Source organism: Xiphophorus couchianus, chromosome 19, assembly GCF_001444195.1.
Source record: "Xiphophorus couchianus chromosome 19, X_couchianus-1.0, whole genome shotgun sequence".
In the NCBI taxonomy this organism is placed as follows: domain Eukaryota; kingdom Metazoa; phylum Chordata; class Actinopteri; order Cyprinodontiformes; family Poeciliidae; genus Xiphophorus; species Xiphophorus couchianus.
The window spans coordinates 9,157,894-9,179,686 of NC_040246.1; the positions used below are offsets into that span (position 1 = coordinate 9,157,894).

At 39.7% G+C, this 21,793-nt stretch overlaps 1 protein-coding gene across 4 annotated transcripts; it reads left to right on the top strand.

Moving 5' to 3' along the window:
* The first annotated feature begins 424 nt into the window (after positions 1-424).
* Positions 425-20,435, top strand: ttc7b (tetratricopeptide repeat domain 7B). Of its 4 annotated transcripts, XM_028000524.1 has the most exons (23): positions 425-629; positions 2,458-2,612; positions 2,699-2,774; positions 4,046-4,138; positions 4,400-4,557; positions 4,890-5,011; positions 5,666-5,744; positions 6,343-6,518; positions 6,616-6,679; positions 6,766-6,903; positions 7,006-7,194; positions 7,298-7,415; positions 8,049-8,106; positions 8,281-8,353; positions 8,484-8,644; positions 8,728-8,844; positions 8,930-9,027; positions 10,376-10,651; positions 12,316-12,366; positions 15,656-15,796; positions 16,631-16,833; positions 18,964-19,037; positions 19,326-20,435. In XM_028000524.1, exons 1-23 carry the CDS (start codon positions 509-511, stop codon positions 19,471-19,473), a joined length of 2,889 nt encoding a protein of 962 aa, XP_027856325.1. In that variant the 5' UTR covers positions 425-508; the 3' UTR covers positions 19,474-20,435. The 4 variants fall into 4 exon arrangements, with proteins under 4 accessions (XP_027856325.1, XP_027856326.1, XP_027856327.1 ...); XM_028000525.1 differs by lacking the exon at positions 12,316-12,366; XM_028000526.1 differs by lacking the exon at positions 10,376-10,651.
* The last annotated feature ends 1,358 nt before the right edge of the window (positions 20,436-21,793 follow it).

Here is a 21,793-nt window from a genome sequence, read left to right on the forward strand (position 1 = left end):
ATGTGTTTCTTGGTCAATCTTGACCAAGAAAGAAGATTCTGATTCAGATACTAATAAAAAATAACTATTATGAAACTATTTGAGCCTAGGTAGCATACACTCGACTAAAACGAAGAAAAATATTTATCAATACATCACTGAAGGTGACAAATGTATGGAAGCCCGTTTCCGCCACTCTGTAAAAAAAAAAATAATTATCTCATAATGAGATAATTTTTTTTTTTTTTTTTTTTTTACAGAGTGGCGGAAACGGGCTTCCATACAAATGTCACCATGTGACATGTCACTTTTAATCAATGGATTGATAAATGAGTCTGCAGTCAGCTTCCGGTTAAAATTGTAGAATTACACCCTCTTGACCGCTAGGTGTCACTGTTTTACCTCTTTATTTTCCTTCACCGGAAGCCTGCATGTTGTACTTAGGTGTGAGCTTGACGGTTGTTCCAGCTGGAGGGAGAGAGAGGGAGCCTGTTGTGACCGAGTCCAGTCTCCCCCTCAGTCACGAAACATGACGGCGAGGAAGTCTGGATCACGACTGGAGACCGAGATAGAGCGCTGCCGCTCGGAGAGCCAGTGGGACAAGATACCGGAGCTGGTTCGGCAGCTGCCGGCGAAACTTATATCCAACGGTAGGAAGCTCGTCCCGCAGCGGTAGCATTTATTCATCAGGCCTCTCTTCCCCGGCCTGGGTCTTTCCTACTTCCTGACAGCAACATCTCATAACACAGGATGTTTTTGCACTCCGTTTTGTTCAGAGGCCATAAAATGAAAAATAAAAGCTAAAGATAATAAATCAGAAATTATGTTTCCACTTTAGGTTGATTTACACTACCACACCTTGAATTTTAGGATATGACCTGCTCTGGGTCACCACTGTCCAATCAAACATGTTCCTCTTTAGCTTTTTTGCTGGTTGTGTGACATGCTCATCCTGTCTGACAAATAATTTAGTCAAGAAAGCTAAAGTGAGATAAGACAAATAATGTTTTCTCTCTTGCTCCACATCCGTCACTACATTGATTGATTCTGGATGCTAGCAGATTTCAGCACGTTGTGTTTGTTTTTAGTTTTACTTATCACCTTTTGTTGGGGTTAATTAGAGCCGAACTATTCAGAAAAATGCGTTAATTAACTCTACGTCTTGAGCTTTGTTCTATGCAGCGACATCGTTTGCCGAAACACAAATTTGATTTTCTTTCGCTGACCTCCGCCTGCTAACTCTTAAAAGGAAGCGTTATGGTGACGTATCGTAATGTTAATATTGCGATACTGATAGTGTTGTTTACAAACAATCTGTTCAGCATGCACAGGACTACAGGAAAGCCCAATGAGCTCCTTAACGACTTAAAGAAGAAAATGACAGATTTGCACAAGTTGGGAAGGTACTTTGGAGCCACTTAAATACATATAAATATATAATAAATATACTGTAAATAAATATATTCTTATTTAGAGATGACGAAATCCAAGCTGTTGGGTCAATCTGAATGTTTTAGGTGGACTGGACCTTGTGTGGATTAGAATAAATCAACAGTAAACTCTTTAATTAAATGAGTCACAACAACATTTAATTTCCCTTTTGGATCAATTAAGTATTTTTAATTTTTAATTTGAATTTCGCGCATTCGTGCTCATGAGGAGGGGATGGAAAATTCTGGCAACAGCTGTGAACTTTTACAATCTGCTCTAACAAAAAGCTTAATCTGGCAAAAAGATGAAGGAGAACTCCATTAACAGGAAAGCATCAGTCAGTCTTCGCTAACAGATCTCCATCCCTCTGTGTCACTTTACTGTGAAATAGTTCATGTTTTTCAGCACCTGAAATGTAAGATCTGATATGGACTTCCACAAATGAAAGGGTAGCATTTAAAACAGGATCTGCTGAAGTAAGGAGGCCAATAGAGTCATAATGTTCCAGTATAACTTGTGTGTAAAACAAAGACCTGCAAAGTGCTACTTTGGATATTTACACATTCTTCTATAGAATATGCCATTATGTTGCCGACTAAAACCAAGCTCTTGACAGACGTTTAGTCTGTGTTATGGCGGAGACCAGACTTGCTGATTTATTTATTTTTTGACTATTGCTCGTGTTATGGAAATAAACTTGATCCACTGGAGCTTTGAGCACTGGTTTGTGACCAGGATCTGTACTTGGATTAGGGACTGCTTCAGCTTTTCTTGGTACCTAATTCTTCCTGGTATTTGTGTTGTTTCTGTGTTACTTGTTAAAGCTCAGAATATTTTCTATCCTTATAAATGGAGACCACTGACAGGACATATTCATTTAAAAAATTGTAATTTTGGATAAAATTGTCCCATTTATGCCTTTTTTTCTGGTATTATATTTGGTGCTTACACTACTGTTTTTTCTCCTGTGAAGTAACAACATGTACATTTTTTGAATTCTTCGCTAGTTGCTGTCGTTCTTAAAGTGCTTTGCCTTTCTGTGTGTAGATGATTTAGGTGAGTTGCTGTTGGGAGAATCCAAGCTCCAGACGTACTTGAAAGAAAATCCCATCAAACAGGGTTCGAGCCCCCGAGGCACACGGGCCAAACTGGTGGAGGTCAGGAAGCACCTTATAGCTGCTCTGGACCGAGGAAACCTCAAGGTAAACTCTGAAAAGAGCACCTGATGCATCTCTGACTGGATGACTACTCGTACAAATTGAACTCTTTTCATCTAACTTTTCTTCAGGCCGATTACCTCCAGGAAGCCAGCCTACTGATGGCCAAACTCTGTTATATTGAAGGAGAACACAGTGAAGCTTTAGGTAATCATTGTCGTTTTTTGTTTGATGCTTTCTTACTTTTAATGCTGGTGTACAGAGCCATATAGGGGACATGGAGAAGATTTTTTCTTTTGCATTACCTCGCAATACTTTTGCATTCCCTCGCAATATGCTTACTGCAATATTTTCCTGGTGTATTTTGCATACAGTCACAAATGTGAATTTTAAATTTCAAATGCATGCATATTTATAGAGCCTCAGTGTTTATTCTTAACTCTGGTGCAAAAACCTGATTGAAAATGGATTTATTCACTGCATGTTTATGTCTGTCTGTATGAGGTTGAGATGAAAACGGTCCTTTAAACCATTCAGACCAACACTAAAGAGACGCAGTCAAAACTGTCAGATGACTTATTATCCCGCAATAATAATTCAGAAATAGTCCAAGTAGTTTGGATGTATTTTTTTTTTCTTTCCTACTTGCGGAAAGTTTCTATATATATCATAGGTTTGTGTTGCCTTTCTATCATAAAGAAAAAGATATAAAACTTCAGATATTTTGCAACGGGATATTAGCATACATGGAAAAACCTCACGAAAGCCTTATATAATAGGAGAAAGTACGATGAGCCCCGTAAGAAAGGCTTACAGTATTCAATTATACCGCATGAACTGATCAGAACATTATTGCAAGAGAACGCAAAACCTATTGCGAGGTAGCGCAAACGTTTTGCGAAGTAAAGTAAAAAAAAATTCCCCATGTCCCCTAGGGGGTTCCGTACTGCTGAACTTAAAAATTTGTCACTTGATTCATTTGTTTCTAAGGATTTAGCCAGTGAATCTGTCAGGGTCTGTTTCAGGACTTTGCTGGATGCCGTTTCTTATATTTTTATATAAAAAAAAAACTTTCAGAGCAGCTGAAAACTGTTCAGGGATGCTACACATTTTCCACGTTCTATATCAAAATGCTCTATGAATATAGGCCAGTTTATTTATTTATTTATAAATAATGTCTGTCTGTATGGGGATGGGTTGAAAAAAGAATGGAGAAACAAAAGGAGAAATGAGTACAAGTTTTAGACAAGAGAATAGGGAATAAAGTGAGAAAATATGAATATTATTCTATAGTCTTACACTCACTCCTACTCCTCCAGATCTGAAGATACCTAAAATACCTTTTTCCAGATTAAGTACGAACCCAGTGTGTTGACCAAGAAGACTAATACAGATGTTTGACCTCTTTGAAGAGCTGATTCTTGTTCTAATAGACATCCACAGTCCAGGAACTGAACAGAGAAGTTCTGCTTTTCCAGGTCACTACAGCCGGGTGAACCTGGACGACCTGCAGCTGGTTGGAGCTCCTGTGTACAGACTGTCTATGATAGCAGAGGCCTACGCCACCAAAGGTAAACACAGACACACATGGGAATCATTTGTACCTCATGACCTTCTTAACATCCACTTCCACACCTCAAATCCAATCTCCACTAATCTCTGTAGCAATGCTTTTCATCTCCACACGGGGGCAACACTGTATTTCTCTAACTCAACTGAATTAATCTGATATGTTAAGATATTAAAATTATATTTTGAGACATGATGCAGTTAAGCTTACTGAAACTTCTGTCACATTTTGTTTCCTTTTCCGTTTCGCTGATCTCTCCCAGGCTTGTGTCTAGAGAAGGTCCCGGATTCCTCTCCCTCTTTGTTGAACTCCGGCTCTCCGTCGACCAATCGAAGCCCAGTAGCACGTGAGCAGGAAATCATCACCTGCTATGAAAAGTCCGGAGACATTGCTTTGCTGTACCTGCAGGAAGCGGAGAAGGTTTGTGTTTGAGGGGGAGAAACTAGAACACTCACCAGCTACTTCTAGTGCCAGGAAATGTTGTGCCATCCTTGTGGGAGAGTGATGATTATTACACTGGCAGTGAGTAAGTTTGATAAATGTGCTTCTGCTCATGATGACCAGCTGACAAACAGAGCCGTCTTTATATACAGAAAGCCTGAACAGTAGGAAACCAACAGATATATGAAACTATATAAAGGTCCTCTCTGTTAGTTTCTATTGATTTGGACAAAAATCAAGCATACGTTTCTGTAATTTTGTCTTAATAGTTCCCTTACTTTTGCTGTTCTGTTGTGTTTCTGTTTCTGTAGGCATTATCAGCAGGTATTCAGAACCGCAGCCCAAAGCCAGGACCAACGGCTCAGGATCTGGAACTGGGCTACTTTCTGGAGACAGGCCTGCAGAGGGCCCACGTCATTCACTTCAAGAACGGGTAAGTTACATGGATGGAGAAAAGGGAAGAATAGATATTATTGCAAGTTTACTTTGGGTCCTGGAAAAAAACAAGAATAAAAACATGCTGCTGACAGTTAGAAAAGTTTTTACATTGTTGTTGAAGACCAGTCACTTGGCAGAAATCGCACTCAATTTTTTTTTTTGCAGTTGTGATCTGACAAAGTTGTTGACAGGTTGATATATGCTGTACAGTATATATCAACCTGTACTTTACAGCTTTGAGGTTTTCTGACACCTTATGCGGTTTTAGGATCAGAAAGGTTGGATTACATTTAGTCTGGCAACAACTCGTGAAGTTTCCTGCTCAAAGAAAGTAGAGAATGGCATGAGGTTTTTATTTATAGGTTTGTTTTTGTTCCGTCTCCTTTGGTCCATCTGTCCATTTATTTATCAATCCACCCCTATAATATTGGTCTGTCTGTCCATCAGTCAGTGAAAGGAATCTTAAAAGATCACCATTAAATTCTCAAGTCAGTTGATAATATGATTTTAGCTGTAAAATGGAAATATTTTCTTCTTTTAAAATTTGCAAAACATGACGTGCCAAATCTTGTTAACAACATGGAGGCATGTGCACCCGGAAAAGTCACAGAATCTCTTCTGTCGTTTTTTTTGTTTTTTTTTTGTGTAGAAACCTGACTCGGGGTGTGGGCAGATTTCGGGAAATTCTTCGGGCTGTTGAAACCAGAACCACCCAGAACCTTCGCATGGTGAGAATTCATTGGGGAGAATGTCTGTCTGTCTGTCAGATTTTCTTTTTCTCAGCTGCTAATTCTAAAAATCCTAAATAATTTGCATGTCGTTGGATGAGTTTGTGTTTGACAGCCTTTCGGATTTGAGAAGAATAATTACTACTTAAATGTAGGCCTCTCACAATAACAATAGTAATGTTGTTTTGAAACCTTTTTCTAGTAATACACTGACAATGGCATAATACAAGTTCTCAAAGAGTAATAAACTTTCAATTTGTACAGAACACTCCACACCTTAACTGGAAGACATTTTAAGTATCCAAAATAAATCACAATCAAAAAGAACAAATTAAACAGAAAAATAAAACACAAGAGTAAATAAAACGGCATCGGTTTAAAAAAAAACATCAGTTCTCAGAATGTAATTTTTAAAGCTCATTTTAATTTTTCATCATCATTAATTGCTTACTGCTTACATGGTTATTTAAATATTAAAACCTTGTTGCAGGATTTTGCTGATTTATTCTATGTGCCATTTAAGTTGAACATCACACAAATCAGCGCACTCATGCTGCTTTGCTGCCCTACTTGGCCTGTAATTTCATCGTTTGTGCAGACGATAGCCCGACAGCTCGCAGAGATCCTGCTCCGAGGAATGTGTGAACAGAGCTACTGGTCTCCTCTGGAAGATCCTCCGACAGTGTCACCCCTGGATAATCCCACGCAGCAAGGGCGTACCTACCGCAGGAACTACACCCTGAGCCGACCCCCACGAGTGTACTCCGGAGAGAAGTATGACATTTTTATAACATTTGTGGTAGGAATTCAAAACAGTCTCTCTGTTCTTCTCATCTCCGCCCATCTTCATCTCTCTCTTGCTGCATTTCAGTTTGTTTTGTCCTCAGGAGAACACAGAGGAAGCTCTGCTGCTGCTGCTGATCAGTGAGTCTATGGTGAGATGCTTTATAGAGTCACACTTTTAAAACATTGTCATGCTGTGCAGATTTGACTTATTTAGCTTTGTTTGTTTTTGTGTCAGGCCAACCGGGACGCTGTCCTGAGCAGGATTCCTGAGCACAACAACGACCGGATCATCAGCTTACAGTCTGCCTCCGTGGTGTATGATCTGCTGACCATAGCGCTGGGCAGGAGGGGGCAGTATGAGATGCTGTCGGAGGTAAAATAAAACCACACACCCACACTGGCCTGCACTCCTGAAATTAATGTTTCCAAGTAGACCAACAAATTCTGAGAAAACGGACCGTGTTGCCGTCCCCAGTGCTTGGAGAGAGCCATGAAGTTCGCTTTTGAGGAGTTCCATTTGTGGTACCAGCTCGCCTTGTCACTAATGGCTGCCGGCAAATCCGCTCGTGCTGTCAAGGTTCTGAAGGAGTGCATCCGTCTGAAGCCTGATGACCCCACCATCCCACTGCTGGCCGTTAAACTGTGCATTGGTCCTTTACACTGGGTAAGAAGTGCACAGCTCTTTCCAGAAGTGAAAGTAAAGCTTTACTTTTACCGTGTTTCTTTCTTGTAGTTTTGTCTTACATCTTGATCTGCTGATATTTCAGTTGGACGAAGGGGAGAAGTTTGCAAAGATGGTGATTGACATGGGAGAGAAAGCAGCGGAGTTCAAAGCCAAAGGTCACTTGGCTGCCGGCCTGGTTTACAGCCTCAAAGCCACTGATGGCAAGTCTGCTTTCTAATTTAAATCTGATCTCAGCTGAATGAAGCCACACGACATATTCCACTCTCATTATTCATTCGCTTCAAGAAGCTGAGATGTTGCTATCGCAAATATTAACGCAAATTCACTCATTTTCAAATTTTGACTTCCTGCTTTGCTCTTGAAAGCCTAACTTTCAAGATGAAAATGTGACACTAAGCAGTAACATTTGCTTAGTGGTTATTTATTAAACAAAGGTGAAACCTGAATCTGAAATCTATGTAAATTAAAAAAAAAAACAACTTAGAACGCCCATGCAGCTCCATTTAGGAATCAAGACTGAAGTAATCAAATGGACTTCAATAATTGATGGTCATCGGTGTGATCCGCTCTATATAAACAGGTTTTAGGAGTTTGTAATGACCATAGAAAAGCAACTGTTTTTGTATTTGTATATCTGGTAGGGGTTATAAGGACTTTGGGATCTTCAGAGAGATGTGCAGAAATGAATGTCTGAACACTTAAGAGATTGTAACAGATTGATAAGTCAGGCAGAAAAAAGGTGTTTGTATAGGTGTATGTGCTTGTCTCTTATGAGTGTGTAATTGTGGTTGTCATATCTGAAGCTTTTATTTTGTGTGTTTGCGTCTCTTCAGCATCGCTGCGAAGCACACAGGAGGACTACCAGAGGAAAGCTTTGTCGGCCTTTCAGAGGTTTCAATGTGTTTCTTAAAAATACTTTAGCTAAATACTTTAGAATTAAGTCTAAATATTGAACTGTCCTCTACTATTAAAATAGGCAGATTTCTCTCTAAAATATTTAAATTACTGATGTCAATTTTGATTGAACATGTCTGAGCACAAAATGTTTTTGTTTTTCATCTGCAGAGCTCAGAGCATGTCTCCCACTGACCATCTGGCAGCTTTTTATTTGGCACTGCAGCTTGCCGTTTCCAGACAGGTAACGCCAACAAATTAAAAATCAAAAATTGAAGCATTCAAAACACAAGAAAAAGGTTTACTTCCCTTTCAGTTCCACAGGGTTGTGTTTTATGTTAACTCTAGTGAAGACCTCTAGTGTGTGTGTGTAGATCCCCGAGGCATTAGGGTATGTTCGACAGGCGCTGCAGCTACAAGGAGATGACGTCCACTCCCTCCACCTGCTGGCCCTGCTTCTTTCTGCCCAGAAACATTACCATGACGCTCTCAACATCATAGAGATGGCCCTGTCCGAGTATCCTGAGAACTTCAAGTGAGCAAAACATTCCCAAACAGCATTTACTGTCTGTCTAACAGAGTGGCAGACCCTGAGCTGATGGTGTTTGTGCTGTGTAGTCTGCTGTATACGAAGGTGAAGCTGGAGGCCATGTGCAGAGGACCGGAGGAAGCTCTGCTCACCTGTAAACACATGCTACAGATCTGGAAGAGCTTTTACAACCTCACCAACCCCAGGTACACACACCAGTGCAACAAAAGTATGATTACTAAAGAAGCCGAATGCCTGTTTGTCTCGACTGATGGGTTTTGTGGTTGGCAGTGATTCAGGGCGTGGCAGCAGCCTGTTGGACAGGGCCATACCAGACAGACGACAGCTCAACGCCATGACGCTGCCTGACTTCAGTGACCCTGACGCTGGTGGGCACAGACACACACACACCTGCTGACAAACACAAAGGGCTCCTGGATCTTTCAGCTACTCTATCACAGTGCCTTGAAAAATGCTCCTGCTTTTTTTAATTATTATTTGGATTTTATCTGATGGACTGACACAAAGTAGTGCAGAACTGTGAAGTATGAGGAGAAGTATACTTTACTTTAAAATGTTTTCATAATTAAAATCTGAAAAGTGTGCCATACATATATGCTCATCTCTCTGAGTCAATACTCTGTTAAAACCGGCTGTCAGTTTGACTACAGCTGGGAGTCTTTTACAGCCCAGTCAGTTTGGATGGAAACCTTTTGTAAAAAGGGATTTTAAAATCTTTCCACTGATTCTCAGTTGATTAGTCTGGACTTTGACTAGGATATTCCACCACATGAACATGTGTCAATCTAAAACCATCCCATTGTAGCTCTGGTTGGATGTTTATGGTTGTTGTCCTGAAGCTCCTTTCAGATATTGAGTCTTTTGTAGCATTCAACTGCTTTTGTTACAGCATTTTCCTGTATTTAGCTTTTTTCCATCCTTCCATCAACTCCAACTGCATCACGTGTCCCTGCTCAAGAATAGCATTGCCACAGCATGATGCTGCCACAACAATGTTTCACTGTGGGGATGATTTATTCAGCATGATGCAGTGTTAGTTTTCTGGTACTGGCAGCGCTTTGCATGCAGGCCAAAAAGTTACATTTCGAACTCATCTGATCAGAGTGCCTTCTTCTGCATATCTGTTGTATCCCTACATGGCTTGTAGAAAACTGCTAACAGAACTGATTGTTGTATTTTCTTTGCTATTAAATGTCAAATTTGTAGATGATGAGATGGGCAGAACTGAGCTTTGAAAGCTTTGGATATTGTTTTCTAACCTCCTCCCTGACCGGCCAGGAATGTCCCAGTCTTCATGATGCTGTTTGTTCACTAAAGTTCCCCAACAAGTCGTTGAGGCTGTTGCAGGACGGTGACATTTATACTAAGATGAAATTACACACACATGGATTCTATTTACTTATTAGGTGACATCTGATAACAACAATAGGTTGCACTGGAGTTTATTTTGGGGTATAAAGGTAAAGACAACTTTTTACAAATCCATGCTGCACTTTTCGGATTACTTGTAAAATATTTTAAAACATTGTACTTCTTTCTTTTCTCTTCTCAGTTATGCACTATTTTTGTTGGTCTATCAAGTCACAATAAAATGCGCTGAAGTTTGTTTTTATAATGTGTTTTAAGGGGTATAAAAACCTACCACCTATCTGCTCTTTTCTATTTCTTCATTGCTTCGTTAATGATTCTTTTTCTGTTTTATTTCCTCTGTTTTAGTCTCAGGTTCTTCCTCCTCCCTCTCTGGTTCTGAACCAGTCTCTCCCACCTCCCCATCCACCCTCTCCTCCCTCTCCTCTCCGCTGCCTTCCCCTTCATCGCCGCTCTACATTTTCCAGCCCCCTCCCATTCTCACTCCAACCAGAAACCTATCCGGCCTCTCTCCTCTCCCGTCTCCTCCCCTTTCCCGTCCCCGTCCTCTTCCTCCTCCACCCACCAAAACCAGGACTTACTCGTTTTGCAACCACGTTGTTCTGCAGCAGTTTTCCAACTGTAGTGAGCCTTCATGTACACCCTGTCTGTAGCATGGTGTGCAGAGTGACCTGAAAAGACACAGTTTGGCTGTAGAACTGCCGTAGAGTTGGAGTGTTAACTTGTAACTATTTGTTAAGGAAAGACAATAGCATGCTGTTGAACCACTAATCATAATCATGATTATGATTAGGAATATTAGCTGAGGAGAACACTCAGCCAAGTGTTTAATCTGGCATTAAATTTTGACCTAACTCATCAGATCTGAGTTACCTGCATCACATACAAATAAACACTTAGTAACATCACAGAAATGTTATTAAGTTTTAAAATCTTAAAATATTAAGTAGCAGAAACTCAAGAGGACATTTTTGTGGTAAACTGAACAGTTTGTAAAAAAAAAAAAATCTCCCTGTTGATATTTTGTCCATGTCTGAAGCTGTAGATTATTATCCAAAATAAAATATATGTTAATGTTAGTTAGGGCTGTAATGATTAATTGTGATTAATCGATTATTGAAATAATTGTCAACCAATTTAGTAACTGATTAATCGTTAACAGGAGCATACAGACGTTTAAAAAGGCCATTTGTAGAAAGAACACCACCATCAGAGCAGTAATTCAGTAAAAACAGTACAAAAAATAGATTTCATGTAAGATTTGTATGATCATTCAAGAGGAACCATTCAAATTAATCCTTAAAGGCCCCAAGACCAATAACATTCATATCCATTTGTGGATGGAAACATTTCACAGATAGCAAATAACTTTTTGGACTGTAAGCAAGAGCTAATACATGTATTAGTCTATATGACGGGTCCTCAAATCCGGTGACCCGCAACTTTTAGGTGGTCCATCACACCTGAATCAAATGGCATAATTACTTACTTAGTTTCAAGTCAAATTCTCCAGAGCCCTGATATTGAATCATTGAATCATCACCTGAAACATTACTTAACTCAGGGGTGGTGAAGCAGAGAGGATTCTAAAAGTGGCAGGACACTGACCCTCAAGGCCTGGATTTGAGGACCTCTGGTCTGTATTGTCTATAGATCACCAGAATAAAGTAAACTCGCATATTTTACTCAAAGATCTAGATTCTTTCTCCATCCAAGTAAAATTAGATGGATAAAAAGATAAAGACTCAAAACTTTAGAAATTAAAGTTGCAGGGCACATAAGTATTTCCAATACCTCTTATGGATGTATTGAAGGAAATGTTTTTTTTTCCCCTGCTGTGTTTACTGCTCTGCATCTTCTTTTCCTTTTTATATTTCTGTTGTTTCAGACGCCACTTTGTTCCTTGCCTCACTCCCCTCCAAACTCATCTTGTCTTCTTGTCTGTTAATGTTATCATCTTTGTGTGTGTGTGAGAGTTTGTGTTTTAGTTTAGTTGGGAAGCCAGAAACCCCCCCCCCCCCCAAAAAACCCCACATGAAGCACTCACGAGGAATGAACCAAAATAAAAAGGTTTGGCAGTAAATTAATTCAAATTTATGGCTACTTGGAAAGTGTTAATTTGACCAAACAGGATTAATAACGTGACTTTGTGTGTGTTGTCATGTGGTTCTTAAGCATCCTGTGAAGAATGAAAACCTTATGCTCTTTATTTCTTCTGTTTTTTCCTCTTTTCAATCATTAACAAATGGTTGTTTTTTTTCCCATCCTTCCGTTTTTGTTTTTCCAAGGCGGCCCTCAGGACGCTAACACTCTTGGTTTTCCCTCCATGTTTTCTGTTTGTAAGTAGCCATCTATCCTTCACCGTATCTCTTTTATTTCACCCATCTTTATATATTTTTTCCTGCCTACCTACTTTTGTCCCGGTAAGGTTCAGAGTCATTTATTCAAGGAGGAATGTTCACAAAACTTTCATCTTCTCATTCAGGTTGTAGAAGATAATAGTACTGGATTAAATTAGATTATTATGATTATTTAATAAACCAATCAGTCTGATATATTTATCAATCTGACATGAATTCTTTAGTTTCCTAGAGAATGAGCTCTATCAGTGTAAAAAAAAAGATGGGAGTTTGATTTATTTCCCAGTGCTGTGATTTATGTCCAATCAAAGACATCATTAAAAATGTATAAAGTCGACGTGAGATTCAAATCTATTGTTCATCAAACTAAGATATGTAGCAAATTATTAACCAAACACAATTTAAAAAAACAACCTTTTTCCGCTGTGAATGATAAAATGGTCAATAGTCCTAATGTTTTACGGTTTAGTCTCTGATACTTCATCAGATTTTTGTGAAAAACTTGTGTGAAAAGATCTTTGCTTAATCTGTTTTCTATCTATTTCTAATCAAAATGGAGACGTTTTTTTCTATTTATTTATTCTGAGTAAAGGTGAATTTGTCTCCCTGGTGTCCGGCTAAAAACATCAGGCTGTTGCTCACCGGATCTCTGGGACTTTCAGACGGCCTCGCTGGGTTCATCTGATCAGGCTGTTTCCTCATGGAAATGCCACATCTTGATGATTAGTTCCTGACTTTAGAGGTGTCTGTCATCCAGGATGTTACTCCAATTAGGAAGTGACAGACACAGGAAGTGATGTGTAGGATGCTATTGTGACAACCTTTTAAAAATTTCAAAAAAAAGGGAGCTGGAGATATTTTCATACAAAGTACTGAAAAATCCCTCAAAATGCCTTAAAAATGAAAATCACTGTCATAACCATATTAACTTTAACCTGAAATTCATAATGGTTACAAGAAGCCATATAGTATAAAATAATAGGAAAAAAATAGCTTTTATTGTCCCACAGAGGGGGAATACAGTCATCTTCAATCAGAAAATGAAGCATCTAGCTTTCTTACTTGAGCAAAAAGCCAGTCTTGGTGCATGATGGAGAAATTTGAACTTCTTACTTATTTGACCTCAAAGTCTAAGCGCTGCTCACACTGACGGCAACAAAAACCACATCTTTCACTCTACGATGGAAGACAGCCGTCTGTGTGACCTGATTAGAAAACGAAGGGTTTAAATATGTCACATATTTGACGCTTGCATAACCCTACAAATTCCTAGGAAGTACTAGTCTATCATTATTTATGGAAGCATAGTTTTGTTTAGGGGGCCTTCAGCTGTCCATCATGTTGGGAATACTTAAGAAATAAGTGGGTTTTAAAGTAGTTTATTGTGATAATGTTGGAGCAGAAACTAGACTTTTCCAGCATTTGTTTCCTCCTTAAGGACAGGAAAGAACAACAAATCATTATTGACTTCAGGAAGGAGAAGACGAGACTATTTCCTGTTCCTGAACTAAATCATTTGTCACATTCGGCTATAATATAAACATATGGACAATACTCGTCCATATGTTTTAACAATACTCGTCTCCAAGAAGCTTTCTCACAAAACAACATGTGAATTGTCCTACCTGATGTGCCACAAATAAACTAAAGACAAACCTCACAAGAACAAACGAGAAACAAAGACGTGATTTAGAGGATGTGTGTGTCTGACGTCCATCCTGTTTAATAGAACAGCTTCAACTAAATGTCATTTGAATAAATAAAATTTGCTTCTCACCTGAATGACTGGAAACCACAGAGCTGCTTCCAGGCTCAGATCATGCACAAATGGACTGAAACTGTCGGCTAATATAAACATACATTAGCAAAAGCTGTGAAACACCAAGACAAGGAAAATGATGCTGAAAAAGGTTTCTGGGTGCTAACTCGCATCACTTGAACATTTTAAAGTTATAAGTCTTCTAAAGGCTCCACCTAGTTTTCTGACCTAAATGTATTTAGCTCTGATCAGTTCCCCTGTCCCTGATGAAGGGTATATCCCAGCAGCATGACGCTGCCACCACTATGTCTTACTACAGTATGTGCTGAGAGAGATGTGAGGTGTTGGTTTTCTAATACAGATGTAGTTTTGCTGGTAGACCAAAAAGTTAATTTGGTCTCATTTGACCAAATCTTCTCCACGTTTGTTTTCCGTACATTTTTATTCATTTATTTTTTCAACAATGGCTTTAATTTTTCTTCTCCTGAGCCCATAATTTGTGGAGAGCATGACTGATGGTTGTCCTACCAACCGATTCTCTGCAGCTCCTCCAGAGTAACCTTGGGCCTCTTGGCTGCTTCTCAGGTTAATGCAGACTTGTCAGCTTAGTTTAGTTGCTGTGTCTTGGTAGGTCTGTTCTCTTAAATAAAAAAAAAAAGCTCCATGAGGTTTTACTGGGTTATTGTTGCGTAATCCAATCTTCTCACCAATTTTCTTTTGATTTCTTTGTCTTTATGATTCTGTTTGTTCAATTACTTTCTCTGATGAATCCCAGGGGAGGAAGTAAAAGCAGCTAAAACTGTTCTGTTGTTTGTGAAGAAACAAACTCATTCACATTTATGCTCTACATTGTGTTGGTCTATCACTTAAAATCCCAGTGAAGTTCATTTAGTTCTGTGCTAAATGAACACAGAACTAATGTGGCATAATGTGCTGCAGAGCACTGTAAGTGACTGCTTCCAAAACGGCCTCCGCAAACAGGATTCCCAGCTTGTGTTTGTGTCGAGCAAATGAAACTTCCTTTTGTCATTTCCCCAAAATCCACTTATCAGCAGTTCTCTTTTCCTTTTTTAAAGCTTAAAATAAACGCTTTTATCTCTAGCTCTGCCATCTTTCACGTATGAGTGGGTGTTCTGACTAAAATCAGAAAATTAAAAAATAGACTACAGTGTAGACTGACATCAACGTATATTGTAAAGAGCCTGGATGTTTTTAGCTGCTAAGCAGCAGTGTGTTGTAGTTTGTGCATGATGTTTATTTTTTAACTCATTTATGCAGCACCATAACAGTGTGGCATGGTGTGTACTGCATATCGGTGTGAGCTTCTCCACTGCAACAGAACGCACACTTCAGCTCCTCATTGCGTTCCTGAAGGTGTGGTCAGTGAGTTCTGCTCTTGGCCGCGTAACTAAACGTCATTTTCTGCTTAACTGCTTCTCAGCTGTCAGTCGGTAGGTTTTGGCAGCTTTTTGTGTGTTTTAACAAAGCGATGGATTTTCCACCCTGCAGGCTCGGTGCACGCTACGTCCATAGCAGCCAGCCGGGTGGAGCAGGCTCTGTCGGAGGTGGCCTCTTCCCTGCAGAGCAGCGCTCCCAAACACGGACCCCCGCACCCCTGGTTGACCCTGGCTCAGATCTGGCTTCATGCAGGTCTGCTTCCACACATTGATTTTACGTGAACTCTTATTGAAAGCGACATTTCCTTGAAGAGGTTTTCTCAACCCATAGTTGTCATTGAATGCAGATTGGGATCTGGAACATTCCTTTGTGGTAAAATGCCTCAATAAACTTCCAAAAGAAACAAATATTTAATGCTTATCACAGGACAGCCCAACCATAGATGACTGGATGGATATAACATTTTAGTTTATGGTGACAAAGTTATTAGTTAAGCGATTTGAAACTCAGATCCAATTTTCTTTTCAGAGACAAATTTAACTTACTTCTTCCTACTTACTCCTGCAGACGTGGCGAGCGTGCTGCCGTCAGCTCTTTCTGAGAGCACAGTGATTGGATATCAGATCTCCCTCTCTGTGCGCCGGAGCCCTGATTCTTCTCTCTGCACCGGCTGCAGACATTTGCAGAGCAGAATGTAAACAGAAGCAGACGGCTCCCGTAAACACACGCACACTGACAGAGGCGGTTTGTGTTGCTGTTTATCTGCCCGGCTGCTTCCTCTCGTCGGCCGGTCATTTCCAGCTTGGCGACACAACTAATGTAATCAGCCAATTAGAGGGCAGATAGAGGCGCTGTTCATTTCCTCCCTCCTGCTCTGCCAATATCGCTCAGTCTTCATCATCGAAGTAATGAAGGCTTCAGATCGCACGCCCCTCTGTTTGCGTCGCTTTGAGACCAAAGTTTCATAGATTCTGTTGTTTTTTATGTGCGATATAACTCCATTTTGGCACTGCTTTACTCCAATAAGTGCCGCTTTCTGGCAGTCTGCAACCTTTCCCCTCTCTGGGTGTCTGTTTACTCCCACAGCTGAGGTGTACATCGGCATGTCGAAACCTGCAGAGGCCACGGCGTGCACCCAGGAGGCCGCAAACCTGTCCCCCACCTCCCACAACATGATGTACATGAGGGGCCAGATAGCCGAGCTGAAGGGCAACGTGGATGAAGCCAAACGATGGTACGAAGAAGCCCTGTCCATCAACCCGACTCATGTCAAAACCATGCAGAGACTGGTAAGATACTAACACCCCCTGCTGTGTTTCTACAACACTGTGCAAAAGTCTTGAAGCAGACTTCAGTTCTTTAGATTTTACTCCAAATAAGTCACTTTCATATTTTTTTAAGGTGATCTTGTCCTTTTCTTTTTCTGGTTTTTTCTTTTCCTCATTGAAGCAACACATATTCACAGTCCGTTTACTGCCCTGAGCAAATCAGCCTACATCAGTGCTGAGTTAGTGTCTTAAATTAGAGACCCGTGGCTGTTTATTTCTTCTTGATGCATGCAACGCTCAGCTTAAATGTTTCCAACAGAGGTCTTGTGTTTGCATGATTGCTAAACAAGTCTAAACTAAGCAGGACAAATTCCTGGAGAAATTGCCTTCGACTTGATCAGACTTCCTGTCTGTCGCCTCTTCACAGCTGCTGAAGAAGCTCAAACTTTCTAAATGTGTCGAAATGATTCAGATATGTAGAAAATGCTTCTTATTACAAAATCTCCTTAAACTGGCAGTGGTTCTTTGTGGTAGAAACAAAAATAAAAGCCTGGCAGAAAAAGTTTTTTTTATTTTTTACTTTTGGATCTTCTAAGAGGACGAGAAATAATTACTAACATGTTTTTGAACACAAATCAGGAATAAACTCTGTACAACCATTTACTCAAAAATACATGCAGTATAATTTGGTTATGTTAACATTTATAACTCAAAAGTGGTAAACAAAAATATAAATGCAGTTGTAAAAGTACTGCAGGTAAAAAGTACAATTTCAAATTGATGAGAAAAACTTTTTTTTTCATGTATGTGGGGATTTTTTTAACACCTGTGTGGGCCTGGAACTGTGGTTAAAAGTGTGAACCACCTCTTTTGCTTTAAGGTTTTCATATATTACACCATAATAATAAATGGTCTGGTCTTTCCTGGGTTCCTTACATTAATCAAGTTTAATCTCAGAAGTACAACAAGTTCCACTCTTTTGTTTAACAAAAGATTTTGTCAAACAAGATGATACCGAATTGGAAAAGCTATGAGTGAAAAACCATCCAGCTGCTTTTAGAACCACATTTAGCAGCAATAACTCAGTAATTTGCTGTCTGACTTTTATCAGCCTCTCACCTCATTTTTAAAGGATTTCACCTCAGTCTTATGTAAAGCGACGCTTTGGCCCATTGAAATGTGTAAACCCTGGTTTCTGCGCCGCTCTAATAAGGCCCCAGTAGCCAAATGTGGTTGTGGTCTGACTTTGGTCCGTTGTAGCTCTTTAGTTCCAGTACAAGCCCAGATCGTTGTCCCTCCACCACCTTGCTTCTCGGTTGGGTTGAGGAATTTGGTTTCCTCCAAACATGGCAACTTTGATCTCAGTTGTCCAAATGGACATCATTCCAGAAGTCAACATTACAAAAATGCTAGTAATATATATATATATATATATATATATATATATATATATATGTATATATATTTTTTTTTTTTAGAGAGGAAAAGGCATTTTCTTGGCACCCTCTCAAAATAATGTATACTTTTTCCATCTATTACTAACAGAGCTGTTATGAACGTGAACATTTAGAATAAGGCATGCAAAGTCTGAAACAGCTTTTGTATGTCTGAACCTAAACTTACTTATGCTGGTGCAATTGTTTGACACCCTAAATATTTTCCACTTTATCTGTTCCTCTGTAAAAAGAAAAAGGACTCCATGTAGTTTTGAAATAACTTCATAGCCATTGCCAGATTCATGGGCATGACTACAGTTGCTTATTTAACATTATTGCTCATGTATTTCCACCTTTTCATTGCCTTGGCACACACGCACACACCGGTACACTCCAAAGCAGCAAACTGAGAAAGCTCCTACATTTATAGATGTGTGACGAGTAATTAATTAATCAAATACATTTGATTATTAGAACCTGCTTACTACTGTCCCTGCTGAGTCTTAGGGAAGCTAGAATTATGTTTTCATTTTTGTTTTGCATACTGGACATTTAATTTAGAGGATTTTGGATCCTGGTAAACATTTTCATTGTGTCCTGTTTATATGTAAAAGTGCTTTCATGGCTGTCTTGATCAAAATCACTGAAACTACAAAAGACTTTTATCGGTTATTATAAATAATGATTCAGTGGTGATGTTTATGGGTCTCCTCAGGGTCTGATTCTGCACCAGCTGCAGCGCTACAGTCTGTCTGAGAAAGTCCTAAGGGATGCTGTGCAGGTCAACAGGTATGTTTTTTTTATCACATCTCTTTAGATGTACTTTTTCCCTGTATCTTTTCTTTTAAATGTGTTTATTTTTTTATATATTTCTTAAAGATACGACTTTCAGATCACCACCTTCCTGAAATAATGGCCTAAGTCCCTTTCTTTTTTTTTGTTGCCTAAAATGTTTTTTGGCGAACAAATGACTCAGACCATTATTTTAGGAAGGCGACAATAAGCTTGTTTTAGCAAATTTTCTTTTTTCTCATTTACATTTAATCAGTGAAAATAATTTGCCTCTTGCTTCATCAGCACTTCTCATGACGTGTGGAACAGCCTGGGCGAGGTGCTGCAGGCTCAGGGGAACGCCGCTGCCGCCACCGAGTGTTTCCTCACTGCCTTGGAGCTGGAGGCCAGCAGCCCCATCCTGCCGTTCACCATCATTCCCCGAGCACTATGAGACGCAATGCAGTCACAAACCTGCTCCATACACACACGACTGCATGCAAACAGCTGTGCAGCCATTTCTCACACCTTGTACATAATGCAAATAACAGTATTTTCCTCTGCTGACCGTGTGTGTGTGGGCGTGTTGGTTCTGAAGCATTTGTTTCAGTCTGTGCGTGCACCTCTGTGTATGCGTGCTAACCCATTTCCTGCGTCTTGCCCATGCGTCTTTGTTGTTGTTGTTGTAAATACAATGATGTTTGCATTCAGAAGCCTAAGATTTTGTTTACATTTTATTTAGTCCAAAGAAACACACAAGTTTGTTCAAAATCCGATTACTGCCAGGAAAATTGTTTTATTTACGTTTGCTTTAAGAGCCAAACATCTCGCTAAAACAACAAAATTCACCTGTTGCTGTTAAGCCAGAGAGGATTTCTGTTATTGTACGGCTGGATAATCCACTGGAGACATGATCATAAGCTCAATCAGTCAATAAATGCCAAAAACCTTAATGGATTTACACAGATGACCGGATGTTTTAGGGTTTTGTAGCAGTTTTATCACAACAAAGCATGCTTTATTTAGTTTACATTATATCCCCATATGCACAATAGAAACACTGTTACTGACAAACAAATGTTTTGCAGGAATCTGTTACAAAGTACTTCTCCAAAATCAGGTTTTCTGTGTAAATCCATCCACCTTGTTTGTGTCTTTGCATCCTGTCACAACCAGGTTATTTTAATTTAAATTTTTTTTATTATTATAAATACGAAGAGTTATCGCTGTATATTTGATGAACCCTTGTGTTTTATTATTTTAGAGAGTAAATTATGATTATACAGAGCGATGCTGTGGGGAAAAGTGAGAAGAGGAACGGGTTCGGTGTGATCAGTCAGTGAGTCGTTTTTGCTGTAAATCGATGACTGAAATTAGAATAACAACAATAATAAAGATCCTCGGTAAACAAACGCCTCTGCAAAGCTGTGTGTGGTGTTCTGTTTGGGCATGACCCCGGGGCCAGTGGTGTCCGTTACTCTCTCAGGTGTGTCCTGCTTTGTCCCAGAGGATCACAGCGCTGACAGGTTTTGTCCTGGAGTGTCAGGAAGCCACAGCCCCATGCTGCCCCCAGGTCTCCACCCGAGTCTCACATGTCACCAGCAGTTAATCTCTCAGGAAGGTCATCGATGTGGCCCAGTAAAACTGGAAACTCATAGACCATAAAAAATATCATTTAATACGGAGATTTAAGCCCTTTTTTCATTTTGACCTAAGAGTTAAAGTAGCAGCCTGGCACTGCTCATTAAATGCACTCTGTTAACTAGAGTATAACTGCCTCGATAAAAAGGCAGGAGTGCATTGCACAACACCAAGGGGAAATACATAATCCAGGTGTGGTTATGAGCATATCTAAACTATTTAAAATCCATCATTCTACAGAAAAATGATGCACAAAGACTGGATGTTAAATTCACCTCAAGGTCAGACTCTGAGATGTAAATAGAGCTCCACTCTTAGATGCTACAGTCTCAACAGAACACCTCGTTACAACCGTGAAGCATGGTGGTGGAGAGGTGATGATCTGGGCTTGGCCTAAACTGGTTCATCAACAAGATGGTGATCTCACACCCAGCAGCAAACCTACAAAGTTTTTTTGTTTTTTTTTAAATCTACCAAAACGAAGAATTGAGATGTCGCGATGCTCTGGTCACCTCTTATGAAAATAAGAAATTAATGATTTTTTGAAGGTTAATAGTAAACAGATTGGAATTACATTTAGCTTTTTTTAACCATACTGACTAAAGACTAGAGTCACATCTTCATAAACCAGTTTGTAGATAAGTAGACAAGTGGGAGCTAAGAGAAAGTGGAATCAAACCCACAACCTTTTGACAAGATCACTGTTTTTTCCACTGAGCCACAGTAACCCCACAGAGGGGAATAAAATGACGGCAGTACAACTCAGAGTAACAACGTTGCATCTGAATAACCTCTGGGACTATGTAATTTGAACAAAGGGAAACAAAAGTAGAGATTTTGGATCAAACAAATCATCACACAAGTCTCAATCCAACTGTGAAGGTGAAGAGGCCATGACCCGGGCTTGTTATTCAGGCACAGGAAGTGAATCTCTCGGAGTCAATGAGCCCATCTGTTCGATTATTCTGAAGCTTGGCCCAAACTGAGTCATCAACAGAGCAATGGTCCCGAACAGCAGCAAATCTACAACAGAATGCCTGAAAAGGCACAAAATCAAAAGAGCTGTAAGGTCCAGACCTCAACTTTCCCCTTTGGTTTCATTTTTAGTTAATGTGAAATATGTGCTTTCTGAA

Excerpts from the sequence above, each read along its gene's own strand:
- ttc7b (XM_028000524.1), top strand. The coding sequence starts at position 509 with ATGACGGCGAGGAAGTCTGGATCACGACTGGAGACCGAGATAGAGCGC. Across the intron at positions 6,519-6,615 it reads CGAGTGTACTCCGGAGAGAA|TTTGTTTTGTCCTCAGGAGA; the intron begins GTATGACATTTT and ends GCTGCATTTCAG. Across the intron at positions 6,904-7,005 it reads AGTATGAGATGCTGTCGGAG|TGCTTGGAGAGAGCCATGAA; the intron begins GTAAAATAAAAC and ends TGCCGTCCCCAG.